The 22,852-nt window shown below is 43.3% G+C and overlaps 2 protein-coding genes across 2 annotated transcripts; both read right to left on the bottom strand.

The window, feature by feature from the left end:
• Positions 1-570: 570 nt before the first annotated feature.
• LOC129824812 (proton-coupled zinc antiporter SLC30A1-like) lies at positions 571-6,805 on the bottom strand. Its single transcript, XM_055884313.1, has 2 exons — positions 5,880-6,805; positions 571-3,230 (listed from the first exon to the last, which is right to left on the bottom strand). The coding sequence occupies exons 1-2, from the start codon at positions 6,466-6,468 to the stop codon at positions 2,299-2,301; spliced, it is 1,521 nt and encodes a 506-aa protein (XP_055740288.1). The 5' UTR covers positions 6,469-6,805; the 3' UTR covers positions 571-2,298.
• A 4,379-nt stretch (positions 6,806-11,184) lies between these two features.
• LOC129824817 (serine/threonine-protein kinase Nek2-like) lies at positions 11,185-18,841 on the bottom strand. The gene is made up of 9 exons (XM_055884317.1): positions 18,489-18,841; positions 17,674-17,891; positions 15,648-15,888; positions 15,060-15,142; positions 14,842-14,968; positions 14,398-14,629; positions 13,081-13,135; positions 12,790-12,866; positions 11,185-12,489 (listed from the first exon to the last, which is right to left on the bottom strand). Exons 1-9 carry the CDS (start codon positions 18,582-18,584, stop codon positions 12,278-12,280), a joined length of 1,341 nt encoding a protein of 446 aa, XP_055740292.1. The 5' UTR covers positions 18,585-18,841; the 3' UTR covers positions 11,185-12,277.
• Positions 18,842-22,852: the final 4,011 nt, after the last annotated feature.

Genomic DNA, 22,852 nt, shown 5'->3' on the forward strand with positions numbered 1-22,852 from the left:
GTACATTGTGTCATTTACGGATTGTCCCTAACTAGCCCCATAGGGATATTGAATGTCAAACCAAATTGACACTGCAATAAATGTGTCCGACTCAACGATGCCACATAGGCCGTTTTCATAAGGAGAAGTTGCTTTTCAGGGGGAGTCGCTCTTTAAGGGTAGAACTAACCTCTTCCCCAGGCTATTGTGCAAGTCTGATTACGTAAACAGTAAGGCTGGCACCGATGAAGTGGATGTTGATTAAGGCAGCCCTCCGCACCTCTATGATTCAGAAGGGCTGGGTTAAATGCAGAAGACCCATTTCAGATGAATGCATCCCCTTCCATAAACAATTCAAAGTCGGCCTTAGGGGAAGGTGTTGTGGGAGATGATTGGTTGGTGGATTAAGCAATGCCTACGTAGCAATGCCTACGAGTTTCTCCCAATCTTTCTGTACTGGCTAAAGAATGCCAAGTTTGATGCACATTTGGGCAGAGGTTTCTGGGAGCGAGATTAAGGGTAGACCTAATGTCCAAAGAAACCACATCTAAAAACTTTCCTTTTTTTTTTTTAAATTACACAAAACAACAGTTTAACAACTGTACCAAACAGCCATTTTAAAATGTTCACAATGACACATTTCGACAGGTACTGTAATATATCAAAAACACGTCGGCAGACATGTCATATTTAAAATCCGAAAAAAACGAATGACACATACCTCAATTTGCACAGAGAGCGTGAGTCTCAAAAGACCATAAAAGTAACGAGACATTTTCAAAACAAAGGAACGTGTCAAAATACATTTCCCAATACAATTATTCTATATTGCATTCACATTTACTTTGAATGGAAATCTGAAATGCATCCTTGAATCAACATATAAATGATATCTTTGTGTTGATATTAATAATAATAAATGAATGAGGGAATTTCCTTCCATCAGATTTCCCATTTGAAAAGGCCACTAAGATGACTCTACATCGGCACAAAAAGCCTCAAAAATCCATTCACTAGAAAGAAAGGAAAAGATTCAGTGACATTTCATTTAATCTATAAAGTTATTCTCGCTACTTGAGAAAACGAGGAAGTTGGGCTACTGTTTCGTAGCAGTGTTAGCTCATTTTGAAGCTCTGTGGCTGAAATAACACACTTCAGTTTGGTCATGCAAAGTTGCAGCAGAAGCACTCTGGACACTGTAAAAACATTCAGGGTGGATTTTGACTAGGTCCCTTCCAACACATTCATGAGGAATATTAGTATGAATTTCAACAACCCATCCGATGGCTCTCCAGCAGAGATTTAAAACAGAATATTGTTTGGCATTTTGTAGTGCACATTTTCTTCAGTGATAGACCCCCAGGCTTGCAAGGCATACGATTTTGTTGTTGAATAAAATGGTCGCTGAAGTTTGCTGATACAAGATAACCTACAGTACTTACGCGAACAGTACATCAGTGCTATTTCAAAGCAATTTGAATTATAGGCGTGGTGAAGTTTTTACACAGCGTCTGCCTTCAACTAACAACTGCCATTAAAACAGAGTCAAGGCCAGAAAAAAAGTCTGAGAAAAATTCATTTAAAGAAACATATTTCCAAAAACAAGTCTACAGCATAGATGGTTCGTCAAATATTCAGAAAAATTTCACAAATTAAATCTATCATCCAAACTAAATATTATAAATGCATCTACAGAGAAAATTATAGATCATTACTAATAACTTAAATAAAATTGTAATAACAATTTTCCATTGTGGTGCCAAGGCTAAGAAAATTTATGTTCAAAGCTTATCCCCCAAAAATAAAAAAGTTGTGCATAAATGAAAAGGTCCATAGATCAACAAAAAGACCTGCGGAGTAGACAGGTGTGCTTGGCCTTGCAGGTGTCGTGTTAGCTCATGGTACTTGCTGGAGGGGAGTCTCCCTTCTGTCCTTTATTGAGAAGCTTTGGCACAGAGACACCGTGGAGGGATGGGATGACAGTGACGCATCACAACATGGCGCTAATGTGGGGAAGGATACACATGCAGCAGGCCAGACCAGGCCGCAGCCATGGCGGTTGAGGGGGTCAGAGGTGAGGATGTGGCGAGGGGTTGGCAGTGGAGGGGGGGGGGGTAGGCAGTGGGAGGGTTAAGGGTTGGGACAAAGGGTGTCTTCGAACAAGACCGCGGTAGTGGAGCCATTTTCCTACCCGTGTTTCCAGAATCAGAGCGCGCTGTACACACGACAACCCACTGTAAACTTTGGCCCGCACTTTTTAAAAACTTCCATCCACTTTAGTAGTGATTCAATCCTTCTTCCAACTGTGTCCGGTCTGTCTCACAGAGAAGATTCCACCTCTCGGGTGATAATGACCTCGGGTTCCGGGGTCCGGGGGACCACCTGGACGACTGCAGAAGCCGCCTGCTCCAGAACTGAATCTCCGGCTGCTCCCTCTGGGGTCTCGCTGATCACCTCCATTGCAGAGGCCGCCAGCACCTTCCCCTCGCCTGCCGGACCAGGGCCAGCAACACCCTGCTTGTCTGCAGCGCCACAGCACAACTTGGGCGCACACTGCGTCCGGCAGGAGAGCTCGCAGAGGGAGGCGCTTGACTCGGAATTGATCGTGACAAACTCGGGCTGGATGGTGGTGGCGTGGATGCCCTCGTCGTGGAAGAAATCCTTGATGCGCTTGGCCACGTCCATGTAGGATGTGGGGTCGTGGCACTTGATGTGCGCCGTGGCGATGATGCGCGAGCCCGCCAGCTGCCAGATGTGCAGCTCATGAATGGCCAGCACGCCGTCCAGCGAGAGTAGCCGCTCGTTGAGGCGGTGCATGTCGATCTGTTTGGGCACCGTCTGCAGGAGGATCAGCGCAGACTCCTTGAGCAGTGGGTAGGTGGTGTAGAGCAGGATACCCACCATGATGATGCACAGCGTGGGGTCAAGGTAGAGCACCCAGCATGGCCCCACCATGGTCCGCTGAAAGCTGGAACCGTTGCCGTCCATGGACAGGTCCACCAGGGTGTGGTTAACGTGTGGGTGGTCTGTCGAGTGGCATGGGTTGAAGCAGGTCTCGCCAGGCGGGCACGGCCTCCACACAAAGGTGAAGATAAGGGCGTTGACCACCACGATGACAGAGCCCAGGGCGTCGCCCAGCACGTGCAGGAAGACGCCGCGCATGTTGAGTGAAGCCTCGTCGTGGCTGTGGTCCATGTCCTCGTAGGCGGCGCTGCCGTTCATATGCACCTCGCTGTCGTTGCGAACAATCTCTGAAGGAAGAAGACGGGGACAAGGTGTTAAAGAGGTCAAGGAGGGTGGAGGCGGTTGTGCAAAAGCACAGCCCTGTTCGAAATTCATCCTTCCTAGTTTCTTTGAGATAATTGTTTCTCTCCATTTAACTAGGAAAGTCAGTTAAGAACAAATTCTTATTTACAATGACGGCCTACTGGGGAACAGTGAGTTAACTGCCTAGTTCAGGGGCAGAATGACAGATTTTTACCTTGTCGGCTCGGGGATTTGATCTAGCAACCTTTCGGTTACTGGCCCAACGCTCTAACCACGAGGCTACCTGCATTGATCGATAAGTGATTGGATAGGCGAAAGCAAGGTAACCACCATCCCCAATGAGAACCAATTCAGATCCGAGACTACTTCAAGGAAGGTACAAAGGATGCATTTCTAGTATTTGAACAGCGACGACATATTTGAGAGGATGATAGACAGAATGGCAGAGACTCTTGCATCAAAGGGATGGCGAAAAGAAAATGCTGATAATTACAAAGACGAGGAATGACTGGAAATCTTCATTTGGAAAGACTCACATCCAGCTGTGGTTTATGAGCTGCCTTTTCCAACTACTGACCACCATATCAAACCATAATGATTGATGACTTCATCAGAGGTTTTGGAGGACATGGTTGATGTGCCGTAAGTTACGGCTGCCCGAGGCGATAAACACCTTGATAAGAAGCTAAGGCTTTAATTAAAACCATTTCCTTCAACGTAGAGAAGAATGTAGGCCGTAGTACATCACCTTCCCAGTTCCCATTCTGTAAATGAACTACACCCGGCGTGGTGGTGGTAGCCAGTAAATTAACCAACCACAACAGACTCCCCTGCTTAACACCTTGAGGAAATTCAATTAATGTCTGCAGACAGCTTGATTGCCTAGACCTACGCTACGACTCATACGGCTACATAATGGCCAATGGCACCAGAACCAGCGCTAGGCTAATAGCCTCTCTCCCGGCACTCAGTGACGTAGGGGTAATTCATCAGGGCCTAATGGTGTGGCTGAATCAGGGGAATTCGGTCGTGTCACTGCTTGAGATGATGTATAGCCGGGTTGCAGCGATCAGTGCATATGGAGGAGGGAGAAATGGGATCCATTTACTGAAACTGGCAGAGCCTGACAGGCCCATTGTAGAGGGGAAACTTACAGTCTCCTGGTTTAACTATGTTCTGTCCCAACAGGAGGTAGAGGGCAGCTCTCAGCTCACAGACCCTAGTATCAGCCAGGAGATCATGGTCATTATCTGAATCTGGTGGATTGCCATGTTTACACCATGATATCCTGCTAATTTGATAAAACAATTGGTGACAAGAATCACTGAAGGCCTCTGACTGGGATTTATATAAACAATTTTTTTTTTTGTAGTATATAAACCACTTATAATATGTGGGTTTTGTGAAGGAAGACAACTTCCTGTTATGGATGTAGAAGCACGAGTAGTGACAATACGGATTAAATGTCTTCTAATAAGGTCACGATTTGAAAGCCCGGACTGTTCTCTTCAAATACTCAATGTAATTTGAGGGATAAAATCTGGATGGCTGGGACTTTCACAATTTTGGCTTTGTAACAAGTCATGACACGTCTGCCACCATGTAAAACATCTGCAGGCTGACCCTAGGTCAGATTTTCCAGATAAGTTTGATTCAAATTCTTTGTAATATTACAGTGAGCATGCAAAGGGACTGCACAGTTTTATGAAGCATTGTGTATTTTACAGACAAGCATAGAGACAGAACCTGGGGATATTTCTCCAGAAATGGGAATAATTGTTTTCCTGAAGTGGCAAAAAGAATGGTGGCAGTTCCTTGAGATAAGAGATTCAATTTAAAGGGTCTGTTGTGCACTCTCATGGCCTCTGCAAAAGGCATTTCAAAATGGTGTGTGCAGAATAGGCATAGTCATGGGCCACATTGTTCTGTCTCAAGTCACTGCTGATACCAGTCACTGACGCCTACTTATATTATAATGAATATAGCCTTATCACTGTTTCTATTAAAAACTACAGATGTCATTGTGCCTCTGCCCAACCATTACTCGTTGTGAGCCACTGGTCTGTCTGGTAAATGTCTCCTATAGGCCCATTTGGCAACATATGATAAGATATACGGATGATGCCCAAATCAGGAGACCCACATTAGCCCAGTTACACCTTTGAGATGGTAGTGGATATTGATCCATCTACAATACAGAAGAAACCCAGCCAAGACCATGTGAGACTGGCTGTGTCGAATGTCTCTCCTCAAAGGCAAACATATGAAAGGGTTAACGAGAACACCACAGAGACAGTTTTGGATTAAAGACCACTCCATATTGAGTAGGCCTTCAAATTTCAGTTCTTTGAATAAAATCGTTGTCAGTGTGAGATTATGCGAGTATGTCCTCAAAACCTGACAGGCTAGTATGGTTGTTTCATATCTGATATCTTAAATGAAGAGCTGTCTTGATATGATTCATAGTAGAAGAATGAACCCAGGGTGAAAAAAAGATAAGTATCACCGGGCGCCAAAGGGTCAAATTCTGAGTGAAAGATTGTAGCTAGACAAGTACAGTAGCTACATCTACACAGTATATTGACAGTATAGCTACTTACTGTAAAATACGAATAATGAATTACATAACTTACCATGTCTACGTCTCTCGGTGTCCACGCTATTAGGGGGGCTGTTGTGGCTTCCCACCAGGTTGTTGGACTCCTCTCCTGATGATCCATTCGGTCTTTCTGACTTGCATATTTTACCCCTCTTGTTTTTCTTATTTCCATGAGAATGGCCTCCTCCGTGAGAGTGCCCGTGTCCACCACCTGCGTGTCCGTGGAACAAGCACAGCCCGAGGAGGTTGACCAGGAGCCCGGCGGCCCCCACACCGATTACTACATGGGGTTTCTCGATTTCATGTGGGTTGGTGAATCGCTCGACGGCCTCCAAGATAATGGTGAAACAGAGAGCTGTGAGGAACACTGCGTTTACGAGAGCCCCCATCACCTCCGCCCGGATCCATCCGAACGTGTTTTTATTTGTCGATTGCGTCTTCTCAGCGAAGCGCACCGCCACCAAAGCCACAACCAGCGCTATGACATCCGATAGCATATGAAAGGAGTCCGACAGCATTGCCAAAGATGCCGTGATCCGACTGACGACTACCTCCACGATAAAAAAACCAAATGTCAATGAAAGCATGCATAGTAGCCGCACACGATTAGGCTCACATGCCATTTTTCTCCGCTGGTCACTTGTTTAGCTAGATAACTGAGTTAGCTAGCTAGTTAGCTTACAATATGCTGGTAGCTATCTGTAGCGTGCCAATCGAGACTGGAAGCATATGATGGGATTCCATCACGTATTGTAAATATGTATATGCTCGCAAAAAAATCGTAATTATCGTACGATTACAACCGACTCCAATTCCAGATACAGCAAAAAAAGATGTTGGTTCCTCAAAAGCGGCCAACTGGGAAAATTAGAAGACTGGGGTATATTTCAGAAACGTTAGCGTTGACTTTGATTTGCAGACGGCTGAAACTTTGCACCCGAGCCGGTAAAGTTTCCACAACGAATGAGGCACGCCCTGGTATTTTGCTATTGGTTATTATGGATAAAGTAGAATTTGGTTGGTCAATTTTTCCAATCATTTCACATGGGCGGAGCCGAGCGTTGCCATGTAGGCACGTTGCGTAAAGCAAACATTTCGAGGTCGTCGTTTGGAATCATCCATCATCTAAAATTTTGTGACTCCTTGTTTTTTAGGATGGTGTATAACATCTCCACAATGCCCGTTGTCTTATTTTTGTCCGCTAACAAAATGGTATCCACCCAATAGACATTAGGTTACTTAGACTACTTGTTAAGCACAATTACAAACCGAAAAGAAGCCTACACCTACTCTGAAAATATCTAAATGAAAATCGACATGTTATTTCTCAATCTGTTTAAAATATATATTTGAGGGAAAATGTTCTAGCAATACTTAAAGTAGATTGAACAATTTAGAACGCACCCTGGCCATCACACAGTCACAGGATTATGGACCGCAATTTGGGTCATTGCCTGTCAAAAAAGATACACATCAAATAACGCTATTTGACGTACCAAATTAGCTTGTTGACCAAGCAGGACCTATATATGACTAGAGTAATTTAACAAATTATTGTTTTACGTAGTTATTACACCATCACTCGTATTTCATGTCACAGCGATTCACCAATACGTATGCTTTGATGCTGGTAAAGTTGTGTCTCGCGCACCTGCTGCACTTCAACACACACTCCCCCAAGCTCTCGGACTGATTAATGGTGGTCGGACACACCTATGCGAGGCTAGACACAATAAGGATTAGCCACAATAGTTGCGTTTGCGGTTTGCCTTCAAAATACAAGCCTCAGTAAATTTGATGCAAATAGTGCCATAATAGAATAGATCATGCTAAACGAGGTTGGAATGTGTCATATAAATTCAACAAAAGACAATTTGTTACATTGAGAAAAATCTGTTGAAATCACACTATGGATGCATTAGACTTTAGAATTGCATTTTATATATTTATATAACATATAACAACATTCCCACCTCGTTTAGCATACCTATTTCACTGTACAGCCTTCCCTTTAGATTGTGGATCAATGACATTGGGTATCAGTCTACTCAGTGACACCCACAGAATTTGAAACCACTGTGAAATGAGCCACATTTATTGTATCACTGAACACTTCCAGAGGAAAAACAATATAAAGTGGATGTTTTGGAGTCTGATAACTCTGAGGAGGACTTTGGAAAAAAGCACTTGGGTACTAAGCAGACTGATAACCCATTTAATTGATCCCAAATCCGTAGGTAAGGCTGTACAGTGCAATATAAATGTCAATACGCACAAAAGGCTGACTGGGGAGGTGATTTCCCACAGCCAAAGTCCTGCAATAAGAGTTATGACGTTAATATTTGCGTAAACTCTTCACAGTTGTGTTCTGTGGGTCTAACAAAGTAGACTTATACCCCATGTAATTTCTTCACATTCCAACACGCCAACCTTGTTTAACTTTATCTAGTCTAAATATGGTATGATTCCACCAATTGTAACCATTTGCGTCACTTTCAAATAGGGAGTTTTATTTTGAAGTCGAACCGCAAATTCCACTATTGTGGCTAGTCGTTATTGTGGCTAGCTTCATAGCACGGTCCAGTCAAGCCTCACTAGCCAGATGAAGCTATCTGGCTGCTTGTAATGTTAGCTTTGGGCAACAGGGTTAAGTAGCTGGCGTGCTAGTTATTTTCATGAACTGAAGTTCGATTTCAATGGGACAAGTGGCTACCTAGCTAATACTTACTCACAAGGATTTCTAAATCAATACTAAGAATATTGAAAATGACTGCAGTTTCTACTGGTCATTGTTTTCAGGCTGCTTGCGTTGGTGCTAGCTAGGAGGGTACCTAGTTAGAGTTTCTAATAACATCTGTATCAAAGATATTTGCAAACATTTTTGATCCTGCTCTTATTTCAAATGATCATTGATTGTTTTCCCATTCGGTCGAACAAATAAAGCCTTATGGCCAAATAAAGCCTTAACGTGGTATTGTTAACACACCGTGCAAATTCAGCACACACAACATTATATAATATAATTTTGTTATTTGACGTGTATCTTTTTTGTCAAGCAAAGACCCAAACGGCGGTCCATACAGGATTCATTTTGGAAGAACGTCTTCACCTGCAGATTTCTCCAGCTACTTTCGAACGACAGTTCAACCATTCCAACATGAAAGGAAGAGGAGAAATGATTACCTCTTGTGGAAGACGATGACTACTACAACCTTTTACATCTAGAGTACATTAGATTAGCAAAAGTATGTGGACACCTGCTCGTTGAATATCTCATTCCAAAATCATGGGCATTAATATGGAATTGGTCCCCCCTTTGCTGCTATAACAGCTTCCACTCTTCTGGGAAAGCTATCCACTAGATGGAACATTGCTGGGTGGACTTGCTTAAAGCGATAAGGCATGGCTCGCAGTTGAATTCCAATTCATCCCAAAGGTGTTCGGTGGGGTTGAGGTCAGGGATCTGTGCACGCCAGTCAAGTTCTTCCACAGTGACTTCGACAAACCATTTCTGTATGGACCTCGCTTTGTGCACAGGGCATTGTCATGCTGAAACAGGAAAGGGCCTTCCCCAAACTGTTGCCACAAAGTTGGATGCACAGAATCTTCTTGAATGTAATTTTATGCTGTAGCATTCTGATTTCCCTTCACTGGAACTAAGGGGCCTAGCCCAAACCATGAAAAAACTGCCCCAGACCAATATTCTTCCTCTACCAAACTTTACAGTTGGCAGGTAGCGATCGGGCGGGTAGTGATCTCCTGGCATCCGCCAAACTCAGATTCGTCCTTCAGATTGCCAGATGATGAAGCATGATTCACCACTCCAGATAACGTGTTTCCCCTGCTCCAGAGAACAATGGCAGCTAGCTTTACACCACTCCAGCCGACGCATGGCATTGTGCATGGTGATCTTAGACTTGTGTCTGCTTGGCCATGGAAACCCATTTCATGAAGCTCCCGACAAACAGTTATTGTGCTGACGTTGCTTCCAGAGGCAGTTGGAAATCAGTAGTGAGTGTTGCAACCAAGGAAAGACCATTTTTATGTGCTACAGCACTCAGTGGTCCCGTTCTGTGAGCTTGTGTGGCCTACCACTTCGCGGCTGAGCGATTGTTGCTCCTAGACGTTTCCACTTTACAATAACAGCACTTACAGTTGACCGGGGAAGCTCTAGCAGGGCAGGACATTTTACAAACTGACTTGTTGGAAAGGTGGCATCCTATGACAGCGCCATGTTGAAAGTCACTGAGCTCTTCAGCAATGCCATTTTACTGCCAGTGTTTGTCTATGGAGATTGCATGGCTGTGTGCTCGATTTTATACACCTGTCACTCCAGGTGTGCCTGAAATAGCCGAATCCACTAATTTGAAGGGGTGCCCACATACTTTTGTATATAAAGTGTATATCTATAGCTAGGTTTCCATCCAATTGGCGACATATTTATGCGAATATTCTAAAATCCCCATAGAGAAAATATGGACATTTTCATCCAACCGTTTCATGCTGATTCATTTTTATTTAACTAGGAAAGACAATTAAGAACACCTTCTTATTTAACATTGATGGCCTACCCCGGCCAAACCCTCCCCTAACCCAGACGACGCTGGGCCAATTGTGCGCGGCCCTATGGGACTCCCGATCACGGCCGGTTGTGATACAGTCCGGGATCGAACCTGGGTCTGTGGTGACGCCTCTAGCACTGAGATTCAGTGCTTTGCTGCGCCACCTGATTCATGAAAAAAGTCACGACCGGGCTGATGGAAACATGAAACGCTGGTACAATTTTATGCTGGTACAAAATGTCGACAATTTGTTCGTTCCACATGATGCACGTTTTGGTTTTTGCTCTAGAACTATACAGTGGATTAAAATAATCGAAGCTTTATTTGAATCACCTGTGTAGTGCTAGGGCGAAAAACAAAACGTGCATCCAGAGTGGGCCCCATGCCCGAATTTTGGAAACCCTATATTTGGCTAGAGGGAATAAATTATGAACTTCACAGGGTGGTGAATGTGCAAAGTAATGAGCTTGATGCTCCTTTCCAATAAATATCGACTGTCTTATTCTGGTGACATGAAGATCGATGCTTGGCTGCAGTTGAACAAATCCAAATAATATCGCTCTTATCCATATTAATCTCATAATGTAGGTAGCCTACCCGCACTGTATTGTGCATTTGATCTCCCCATGTGCTAGCGACAGCCGAGCGAGCCTCCCACTTTAGTGCGAGTGAAATTAGTTCCGAACTGAATGTATGCGTCTAAGAAGTAGTTTTCACATACAAAATGTATATGTCCTGACTCAGAATCATATATGCTTCCAAAAATAACATGATCGCTGTGTTAAGAACGTTTATTTTGATCGACATTCTGCATTTATCAGAGTGCGGTCTGGTAGCCTGATTTCAGATATGTCCATGTAAACATGATTATTAGGGTAGTCGTTATTCTTGCAAAGCACGTAAACGTTTTAATCAAACTATTATATTAATTTGACTATACACAAAAATTGCATTATTGTGTGCATGTAACCGTACTCAATCAACAGATAAACCTTACAAGGTGAGAATGAGATCACTTGCATGTAACGTAAATCTTTCATTTAGAAATAAAGAGAATGTACATTCTTCAACAATAATCAATCTCTGACATAGCTTCCTCTACAAGAGGGGACTCACCCTTACATGTTATATTCCCAAATAATTGACATGGTCACATTTCTTTGCAAACTGCTGAGAACATAAAATTAAACATTTAGAAAAGTGTAGCAAGAGCTGACCATCATGTAGGCCTAACCAAAATGCCCATTTGAGATGAATAACAGGAGGCAAGCCAAGGGCAAAAGAACAATAAAGCACAAAGGACAAATGACAATCGGGTAACAATTCCACCGAAACAGACATTTGTTGGGTCACCAGTGTCTATTTTTAACAGAAAACAGTGGCCTCAACATTTGCCAACCCTTCCCAATTCCTAAACTCATATTTGCAAAACATTTACATATTTCCAGCAGTGTATGTGGGAGTGTACACCCATTAAAACATCTCTGGATACTGTACCAACACAGCCCTTCAAATATATTATTTTTAATGCCACAGTATGTACAAAGCATCATAACTTCAGTGCAATTCAGTCTAACATCGACACATTTGAAATGTCGAGGTGGAAAAAACACACACACACACCGCTAAAAAATATATTTGGTATCCAATATTTAGCAATTTCATCACAGTACAAATCACTCACACTATGATACAAATAAATTAAAGCTACTTATTTTCCCTAAAGGGTATGACCACTAGCTTTCAGTAGCTCTTAAACTCTCTATTAGTCAGAAAGACTGAGCAGAGACCAGTAGCTTCTGGGACATAGCTCAGACATCCATTCACATGACACTGATAATCAGGCCCTAAACAGCAGGCTCTCCTGGTGCTAGCGGATGCCTAGGATCTGCCTGCTCTTGAGCTGGTAGTTCCTCTCCACCTCCTCCAGGGCCTGGACCCGCAGGTTGGCTGCCTGCAGCCTCCTCTTCAGCCCCAGCTCCTGGCTCTTCTCACTCTGCTTCTGATCAGGCCTTTGGTTCTCTTCGCTGTCTCCGGCAAAACTGACCTTCTTTTCAGGGGGGACATTCTCCTCTCCCACATCTAAGGGGCCAAGATGGAAAAAAGTTACACATGTTGAAAAGGTTTTATTGAGCGCTACTTTATTTGCCGATAAAATACCCTCCCATAATATGTAGGATGATGCCTCAGTGATTAGTCAGGTTGCCAAAACAATTTTCAAGTTCGTAATTTGCCCAGAGAAAAACACAGGTGTCTTAAAGTGACCTAAATGTGTTCCCTCCCCTTTATTTGATCTGAAAACATGGCTACCCTATATCATATTGTTCAACTCCAATAAAGAAGCAAAATCACGTATCCTCCCTTTTCGCTTGACACCCATACCCATGTCATTGGAATAGAGTGGTGGCAGGGTCTTCTTCTGTTTTACCAGGTTGCAGCTCTTCAACAAACTCTCCGCTCTGAAATTAAAATAAATTGTTGGGAGTCAAAATAGAGTATAGCCAACCCTCTTGCAGTTTTATAGCAAGGAATGCAATTATGACAGCAAAGCGTGAAGGAAAGTAGCATTAACACATCTTGGAGGATTAAAGCCTTAGCATTTAGTCTAATGTGACAATAAAACAGCAGTTTGCTCCATTTCAAGTGAAGTGATCCAAGGGAGCTTTGTTTTACCTGGCAAGCTTCTCATTCGATAGTCTCTCGCGAACACAAAGCTCCTGCTCCCGCTCTGTAGGAGCAATATATATATTTTATTTAACTAGGCAAGTCAGTCAAGAACATTTACATTACATTTACATTTAAGTCATTTAGCAGACGCTCTTATCCAGAGCGACTTACAAATTGGAAAGTTCATACATATTCATCCTGGTCCCCCCGTGGGAATTGAACCCTGGTCCCCCCGTGGGGAATGAACCCACAACCCTGGCGTTGCAAGCGCCATGCTCTACCAACTGAGCCACACGGGACCGTGTGTGGCTCCTTGCTAAATAAGAACAAATTCTTATTTACAATGAAAGCCTAATTCACCAGAGTTACAGCATACAAATTCCACAGATTACAAACAATTCAGTCTATATACACTCAGTAGCATAGCCAGTGACACATTGACTACAAACAACAATCATTATAGATGTTTCAGCAGTCCACACCAAGCAGCACTGATTAAAAAAACATCCGTGTTCCAATACCAGAGGGGTCTCATCTGTGACTCTGACATTATAGGGACCAGGGTTGGGGTTGAATCAGTTTTCAATTCAGTCAATTTAAGTGAATTGAAATTTCAATTAGGAACAAAATTAAGCTTAATCCTGATGTCGGGGGGCTAGGGTCAGTTTGTTATATCTGGAGTACTTCGGTCTTATCCGGTGTCCTGTGTGAATTTAAGTATGCTCTCTTTCTCTCGGAGGACCTGAGCCCTAGAGCCATGCCTCAGGAAGACCTGACATGATGACTCCTTGCTGTCCCCAGTCCACCTGGCCGTGCTGCTGCTCCAGTTTCAACTGTTCTGCCTGCGGCTATGGAATCCTGACCTGTTCACCGGACGTGCTACCTGTCCCAGACCTGCTGTTTTCAACTCTCTAGAGACCGCAGGAGCGGTAGAGATACTCTTAATGATCGGCTATGAAAAGCCAACTGACATTTACTCCTAAGGTGCTGCACCCTCGACAACTACTGTGATTATTATTATTTGACCATGCTGGTCATTTATGAACATTTGAACATCTTGGCCATGTTCTGTTATAATCTCCACCCGGCACAGCCAGAAGAGGACTGGCCACCCCTCATAGCCTGGTTTCTCTCTAGGTTTCTTCCTAGGTTTTGGCCTTTCTAGGGAGTTTTTCCTAGCCACCGTGCTTCTACACCTGCATTGCTTGCTGTTTGGGGTTTTAGGCTGGGTTTCTGTACAGCACTTTGAGATATCAGCTGATGTACAAAGGGCTATATAAATACATTTGATTTGATTTTGATTTGATAAGGGAAAACACTCACGCTCCAGCCTCTCCTCGCGCTCCTTTAGGGCCTTCTCCCTCTCCCGCAGCAATTGCTCCTTGAGCCTCAGCTCCGCAGCGGTTGGGGAGGTTGAAGACCCGGCTGGCTTTGGGTTCTCTGGATCAGCCGACCTCCTCCAGTTGCGCGCCTGCATCTTCCTCTGCTCATCGGCGACCACGTCCACCAACAGGCTGCTCTGGAGAATGGACTCCACCGAGGGCCTCAGGTAGTCCTGGCAACGAGGCACAACAACAGTCAAATCAACAAAGAGTATAATGGTGGGCAGGAGGGATTAAAATCTCTTGACATTGAAATTGTATTTTGAGCATAGTAATGTGCTTGGAGATGGAGACAAATAATAATCTCCTCAACAGTGAGGAGTTGCTCACAAGATGACTTGAACTTTAGATGGAGATTTTCTGTGCCGTGAAACATATTCCAAACCTTTAAATGGAGCATTCTGGACAGGAGTGTGTTCAGCTCCTCTGAGTAGCGGTAGGGGATCCTCCTGAACTTCCCCTCTCGGATCTTCTCTGACAGCTCTTTTTGGTTATAAGCTGTGAAAGGAGGACTTGATGGAAGAAACATGCGTCAGACTGTAGTCTAAGGCATTGACTGAGGGATATTTAGTAAGAATATAGATGACCAGTAAGGTAACTTACGATAAGGCACAGAGTTCATACAACAAGCATCCCAGGGACCAGATATCCGATTTCTCGTTGTAGGACATGCGATTAATTTGTTCCTGTAAAATATGGAATTGTCCACACATGGACAGATTGATTAGAAAACCTGAGTTTGGTGTTGTATTTTTTTTAATTTTTCTGTACCAATTATGTTGATTGTCCTGTTTGAAAATGGGCAAATCCATATGAATTGCATCACTTTTTGACAGCATCCCCTTTGATTTAAACATAACTTTCCATACATGTTTGTCCATGGAAGAAGTGGTCAGAAAGTGACATGCCAAAACATTCAGGAAATAGGTTCTCAAAGTTGACCCATTTTTTCATTCTCCACCAAACCATGAGACACCATGTCTTCATCACTGGAAAAGATAAACGATTGAATTTGATATAATTGAAATGCTTTCAAATAGTTGTCAAACTACTTTATAATTTACCCAAATCCAATAAATATGTGTTAAAAAAAGAAAGAAAACCAGAGTATCTGGTTGAAAAAAAAGTTTGACTTTTAAAACCATAATCATAAGATTCCCAATTGTATGATGGCCTTCGCTATTGACTCACAGGCGACATGTAGTAAGGGGTTCCGACGAAAGTCTTAGCGAAACTGGTGTCATGGTTCAGGATACGTGCGAGACCAAAGTCACCGAGCTTGACATTCTGCTTGACATCCAGGAAGATATTGGCGGGCTTAAGATCTCTGTGCAACACTGTGGCCCCACCATTGCTCCGGCGATGACACTCCTTCAGTGCAAGAGTGAGCTGTGCCATGACTCGCATGATGAACTCCTCCTCCAAGTAACACCTGGCCAGCAGGAACACAACATGCACAGAGTTACCAACCAACACGGTTACCTTGAACACGCCAAATGCAATTTGTATTTTTTTTTTTTTGTCATGCCAACCCTCAGAGTTTGCCTACAGGCTGGGAGGCCAGTGTTCAACACCCACAAAGGGTGGGTAGCTGCCGTTCGCTACCTAAGTGTCAGAGAAGGATGGCCATTGGAGATATGTACAGTGCATTCGGAAAGTTTTCAGACCCCTTGACCTTTTCCACATTTTGTTACATTACAGCCTTATCCCAAAATTGATTACATCGTTTTTTGCCCTCAATCTACACACAGTGCCAAAGCAAAAAAACAGTTAAAAAATAATAATAAAACGTTTGCAAATTTATAAAACATCGGAAATATCACATTTATATAAGTATTCAGACCCTTTACTCAGTACTTTGTTGAAGCACCTTTGGCAGCGATTACAGCCCTGAGTCTTCTTTGGTATAACGCTACAAGCTTGGCACACCTGTATTTGGGGAGTTTCTCCCATTCTTCTCTGCAGATCCTCTCAAGCTCTGTCAGGTTGGATGGGGAGTGTCGCTGCACATCTATTTTCAGGTCTCTCCTGAGATGTTTGATCTGGTTCAAGTCCAGGCTCTGGCTGGGCCACTCAAGGACATTCAGAGACTCTCCTGCATTGTCTTGCTGTGTGCTAAGGGTTGTTGTTCTGTTGGAAGGTGTACCGTTGGCCCAGTCTGAGGTCCTGAGCGTTCTGGAGCAGGTTTCATCAAGAAGCTCTCTGTACTTTGCTCCGTTTATCTTCCCCTTGATCCTGACAAGTCTCCCAGTCCCTGAAAGACATCCCCACAGCATGATGCTGCTACCACCATGCTTCACCATAGGGATGGTGCCAGGTTTCCTTCAGACGTGACGCTTAGCATTCAGGCCAAAGAGTTCAATCTTGGTTTCATCAGACCAGAAAATCTTGTTTCTCATGGTCTGATAGTTCTTTAGATTCCTTTTGGCAAACTCCAAGTGTGCTGTCATGTGCCTTTTACTGAGGAGTGGCATTCGTCTGGCCACTATCATAAAGGCCTGATTGGTGGAGTGCTGCAGAGATGGTTGTCCTTCTGGAAGGTTCTCCCATCTCCACAGAGGAACTCTGGAGCTCTGTCAGAGTGACCATCGGGTTCTTGGTCACCTCCCTGACCAAGGCCCTTCTCCCCCGATTGCTCAGTTTAGCCGGGTGGCCAGCTCTAGGAAGTCATTTAAGAATGATGGAGGCCACTGTGTTCTTGGGGACCTTCAATGCTGCAGATCTGTGCCTCGACACAATCCTGTCTCGGAGATCTACCAACAATTCCTTTAACCTCAAGGCTTGGTTTTTGGTCTGACATGCATTGTCAACAGTGGGACCTTATTTAGACAGGTGTGTGCCTTTCCAAATCATGTCCAATCAATTGAATTTACAACAGGTGGACACTAATCAAGCTGTGGAAACATCTCAAGGATGATCAATGGAAACAGGATGCACCTGAGCTCAATTTCAAGTATCATAGCAAAGGGTCTGAATATTATGTAAATAAGGCATTTGTTTATTTTTACTACATTTGCCAACAATTCTAAAAACCTGTTTTCGATTTGTCATTATGGGGTATTCTGTGTAGATTGATGAGTATTTTTTTTTAAATGTAATACATTTTAGAATAAGGCTGTACTGTAACAAAATGTGGAAAAAGGGAAGGGGTCTGAATACTTTACGAATGCACTGTATACATAGACAAGGTAAACACGACAGCACAAAACACACACACCTTTCTTTAATGCATCTGGTGATGAGGCTGGAGAGGTCGCCGCCTTTGCAGTGCTCCATAACGATGTACAGTGTGGTGTTGGTCCGGTCTATGATGCGGTCATAATATCTCACAATGTTTGGATGCGTCAGTTCACGGAGGAGGTTGACCTCGGACACCAGCATTTGCTTCTCGCTCTCAGCCATTGTGCCGTAGTCCAGCGCCTTCCAAACTAGAATCTATGATGAAATCCAAACACCACAAAACTAAGCATTTATTGATTGGCCAAATGTTATTTAATTTCTAAGGTTTCACAGCAAATGCATGGAATAACATGCTTGATGTTGGGAACATACTTTAAAGATGGCAAATAAACATGTACATTGAAGGCTAGGTACTAACCAGCTAACGTTACTTGTTTTACATCAAATGCTGTATGGTTCACATACATAACGTTAGCTATATGACATCAAATCCTCAGTTTTAGGTAAACAACATAGCTTATGATTTAGTTTTGTTCATATATATCGGGAGGTCTGGTGTGCCCCTTTCTGTTTAATGAGGTGATTTTTGGAACCCCTTTTTGGCTCAAGAGCCCAGAGGCAAACGTGCCTGGCCTGGTGGCTTACTTAGTGAATTCATTGGAGTTGAGTTTATTAAGCTAGTGGCCATGTTAACTCACGTTAACTAGCTAGCTAGTAAGCATAACGTTAGCTACACTAAGTCGAACCATATATTCGCTAACGTTACTGTAAACAGGTAGCTACGTTTCATTTACACTGGTTTCTTACGTTAGCTAGCTAGGTACAGTACGCTGTAAAAAGCAAAACGCTTACCTTCCCATCAGATTTCCTCCGTATTTTCTGACATTTGCCATAAGACCCTGATCCTATGGTATACAACACCTCATAATCGTCAACACGAGATGGCATTTTGGCGAAGCTAGCTAGCTAAATGCAAAGTTTGCATCCAAGGTAGCTACTGTAGCTTACTGTAACGTTACTGTACTTAGCTAACGTACTAGTTGCAGGTGTTCAGCGAAGGAGAGCAACAACTTTACTCTCGCAATGGAAATATTTTGTACGTTTTCTTTCGTTAAATATTGTTAGCAATATATCTTCGATCACTTATTTATAAGTTACAGTGATTTGCGTAGATGACAGTTTAAAATTGGTGCCTGAAATCTTCAATGTGGTTGGTCCGCATTTAGAATATTCTGATTGGCTGTGATTAAGATACAACCTGCAGGTTGCTAAGCATCTGACACCCACAAGATCTGGCGCGGGTGTTTAAAGAGGAATCTTTTAAATTGATATGGATGTCAAAATTAAAATGTACTCATGTAATTTTAAAAAACATCACAGAACCCAATGTATAAATCTAAAATATTCCCTTACTGATTACACTACTCTTTGTGTTATAATCTCACCACAAGGTGGCAGTAAAAGCAAACTGTACTTCTATCCTCCCCCAAGGTGACCACCTCCATGTAAATAACAACTATTAATTGTCCGAGTGGTGCCACACATTGATAACTATTCTATCAAAGTACACCTTGTCCATCTATGCAAGTTAGAATAGAACAAAACATAACATAATAGAGTAGAACAGAAGCGAATAGAACATTACCAACGATGACGAGACAGCCTACAGGGAGGAGGAGAGGGCTCTGGGAGTGTGGTGCCTGGAAAACAACCTCTCACTCAACGTCAACAAAACAAAGGAGATGATCGTAGACTTCAGGAAACAGCACAGGGTGCACCGCCTATCTACATTGACTTGAACGCAGTGGAGAAGGTGGAAAGCTACAAGTTCCTTGGCGTACACATCACTGACAAACTGAAATGGACCACCCACACAGACAGTGTGGTGAAGAAGGCGCAACAGAGCCTCTTCATCCTCAGGAGGCTAAAGAAATTTGGCTTGGCACCTAAAACCCTCACAAACTTTTACAGATGCACAATTGAAAGCATCCTGTCGGGCTGTATCACCACCTGGTACGGCAACTGCACAGCCCGCAACCGCAAGGCTCTCCAGATAGTGGGGCGGTCTGCCCAACGCATTACCGGGGGCAAACTACCCGCCCACCAGGACACCTACAGCACCTGATGTCCGAGGAAGGCCAAAAAGATCATCAAGGACATCAACCATCCGAGCCACTACCTGTTCACCCTGCTATCATCCAGAAGGCGAGGTCAGTATAGGTGCATCAAAGCTGGGACCGAGAGACTGAAAAACAGCTTCTATCTCAAGGCCATCAGACTGTTAAACAGCCATCACTAGCACATTAGAGGCTGCTGCCTATAGGCATATAGAATATAAATCATTGGCCACTTTAAGGAATGGAACACTAGTCACTTTAATAATGTTTACATATCTGACATTACTCATCTAATATGTATATACTGTATTCTATACTATTCTATGGTATCTTAGTCACTTAATGTTTACATATCTGGCATTACTCATCTCATATGTATATACTGTATTCTATACTATTCTACTTTATCTTAGTCCGTTCCACTCTGACATCGCTCATCCATATGTATATAGTATTAATTCATTCCTACTTAGATTTGTGTGTATTGGGTATATGTTGTGTAATTTGTAAGATATTACTTGTTAGATATTACTGCACTGTCAGAGCTAGAAGCAGAAGCATTTTGCTACACCCGCAATAACATCTGCTAATCACGTGTAGGTGACCAATACAATTTGATATGAACAGAATAGAATAATGCCTGGTGCCACAAATCTAATAATGTATTGACTAGGTCTATACTATCCAGTGTCAATAAAAAATACCATGTCTTTTGTGAACTATACAAGTATTTTCATCTTTAAGATTGTAACAACAAACGTCTTCTCTCAGTCTAGTGGACATCAAGAGACAGACAGCCCTCTTGGATGTTTTTACATATGGCTCATTGGCTTGAATAAGTTTCTGTTGCTTAGCTTGTCGTTGTGAGACAAAATCGGGCAGCCAGACCGAGTTCTCTGTCTGTACACGGTCCCAGAGCAATGCTGAATATGAATATCCCTCTGCACCATAAATCAATGTTAGGAGAGCAGTGTGTTAGAAATTGTTAGCAGTTGACCTCACATAGCGAAGGCTACATTAGAAAGTGGTGATACCCCACAACAGAACAACTCATTGATTTACTGCCTGCATTGCCAGGGAGGTTGTTTGCGGTTTGTACTAGAAAATTATCCTTCCCATTCAATTGACTGGGTGTAAGGTTAGGTGGGCCAGCAAGGCTAGATGAAAGGAAGCCAAGAAATCTGCAGATGTTTTAATTACTGTGTGGTTGAAACTCGATACAGAGACATCACACTTCACCCGTGGATATCAATAGCCTTTTACCTGGGTCGTATTCATTACTGCACACTGGCAAAATGTTTTTCAATGGAGAACAAAAACAAGTGTTTCTTATTTTACAAGTTCAGGTATTCATTCCCTGTTTCAGATCATTTCTTTCTGTTTGGTGCCTATTGAACATGGCCCTGAACTTGTCAGTGTGAAATGATCTCATCATTGCCCTCATATCACCAAGCTTCTTCCCTGTTGTGATGCTCTCTGTGAACAACAGGGGTCCACGTAGAGAGGCTAGTTTGCAGCAACAATTTCTAATTCCAATTATGCTTGTGCATGTACTAGTCCCAAAAAGGTCACTGACACCAGGGCTGTTTCCATGGCGCCCTGGCATGCACACAGGGGAGGCTAACAGGAATTGAGATCCAGCAAACACGGTATCCATCCTCAGCGGAGTCATGTGATCAAAAAAGCCCTCTGCAGAGTCCCTCTAGGGGTTACTGCGGTGACAGGCGTGTTCGAATTACCCCTGTGTCACTCGCCTCTCTTGTCACAAGTTGCTGACACACGCACGTCAGGAGGACACGGCAGGGCTCGGGGGTGTGGTGAGAAACAGTCAGTCTGTCACCACAAAGGTAATTTCCTACAGAACAGCTATTGTGGTACCAGTTTCCCTCTGTAAGCAAAACAACAGAGACCATTGGAGGGCGCTAGCGGCCCTTGGGAGGCCACACTAGGTGTCACCCATCCTTCTGAGGACCAGGAGCTGGGAGGGAGAGACACGGGGGATGCCGCCTTGCAGTTCCCCTGAGACTCCAGGCGGGTCTCTAGGTCTTGTGTGTGTACAGTGGGGTCCGAAATGATTGCATTCTCATTTAGACGCCCAAACCCACCACTGGTGTGTGTGGCCAAAGAGCTCTATGTTCATGTCATCTGACCAAAGCACCGGTTCCAATCCAAGTGACAATGCTGTTTAGCAGACTCCCGGCGTTAACATTTGTTGGATGACATGAAAATAGAGCTCTTTAACCACACACATCAGTGGTGGGTTTGGCGTTGAAATGAGAATGCATAAGCAGAAAATAGCACCATACCTACTGTAAAACATGGTGGGGGATCTTTGATGTTATGGGGCTATGTTGCTTCCCCTGGTCCTGGGGCCCTTACCCAGTACCAGGACATTTCAGCCAAAAACCTGGTTGCCTCTGCCAGGAGGCTGAAACTTGGCTGCAAGTGGATCTTCCAGCAAGACAATAACCTCAAGCGCACATCAAAATCCACAAAGAAATGGTTCATTCATCTCATTCATCTCAGTCTCCGGACTAAAACCCATTGAAAACCTATGGTTTGAATTGAAGAGGGCGGTCCATAAGCGCAGACGAAGGATATCAAGGATTTGGAAGGATTCTTCTGTATTGAGGAATGGTTTAAGATCTCTCCCAATGTGTTCTCCAACTCATAAAAACTTTTAGAAAAAGGCTCAGTGCCATTATCTTGGCACGGCAAGGTATTGAAAACGGGGGTGTCAATCATTTTGACCCCTACATTATTTTGAAAAAATATTTTACTTGTTAAACAAAATCTCTCTCTGAGCAATTGTATTAGTATAACATATAGCTCAGTAAATTACAGTGTGCCAAAAAAGTATTTAGTCAGCCTCCAATTGTGCAAGTCCTCCCACTTAAAAAGATGAGAGAGGCCTGTAATTTTCATCATAGGTACACTTCAACTATGACAGACAAAATGAGAACAAAAAATCCAGAAAATCCCATTGTAGGATCTTTAATGAATTTATTTGCAAATTATGGTGGAAAATAAGTATTTGGTCACCTACAAACAAGCAAGATTTCTGGCTCTCACAGACCTGTAACTTCTTTAAGAGGCTCC

Source organism: Salvelinus fontinalis, chromosome 27, assembly GCF_029448725.1.
Source record: "Salvelinus fontinalis isolate EN_2023a chromosome 27, ASM2944872v1, whole genome shotgun sequence".
NCBI classification, from domain to species: domain Eukaryota; kingdom Metazoa; phylum Chordata; class Actinopteri; order Salmoniformes; family Salmonidae; genus Salvelinus; species Salvelinus fontinalis.

Bases quoted from the DNA above. Each gene is read 5' to 3' on its own strand.
- LOC129824812 (XM_055884313.1), bottom strand. From the start codon at position 6,468: ATGGCATGTGAGCCTAATCGTGTGCGGCTACTATGCATGCTTTCATTG. The intron at 3,231-5,879 runs GTAAGTTATGTA...TTCTTCCTTCAG, and splicing joins CACCGAGAGACGTAGACATG to AGATTGTTCGCAACGACAGC.
- LOC129824817 (XM_055884317.1), bottom strand. From the start codon at position 18,584: ATGCCATCTCGTGTTGACGATTATGAGGTGTTGTATACCATAGGATCA. The intron at 15,889-17,673 runs GTGTGTGTGTTT...CCTGCTGGCCAG, and splicing joins ACCAGATGCATTAAAGAAAG to GTGTTACTTGGAGGAGGAGT. The intron at 13,136-14,397 runs GTGAGTGTTTTC...TTGCTCCTACAG, and splicing joins GCGCGAGGAGAGGCTGGAGC to AGCGGGAGCAGGAGCTTTGT.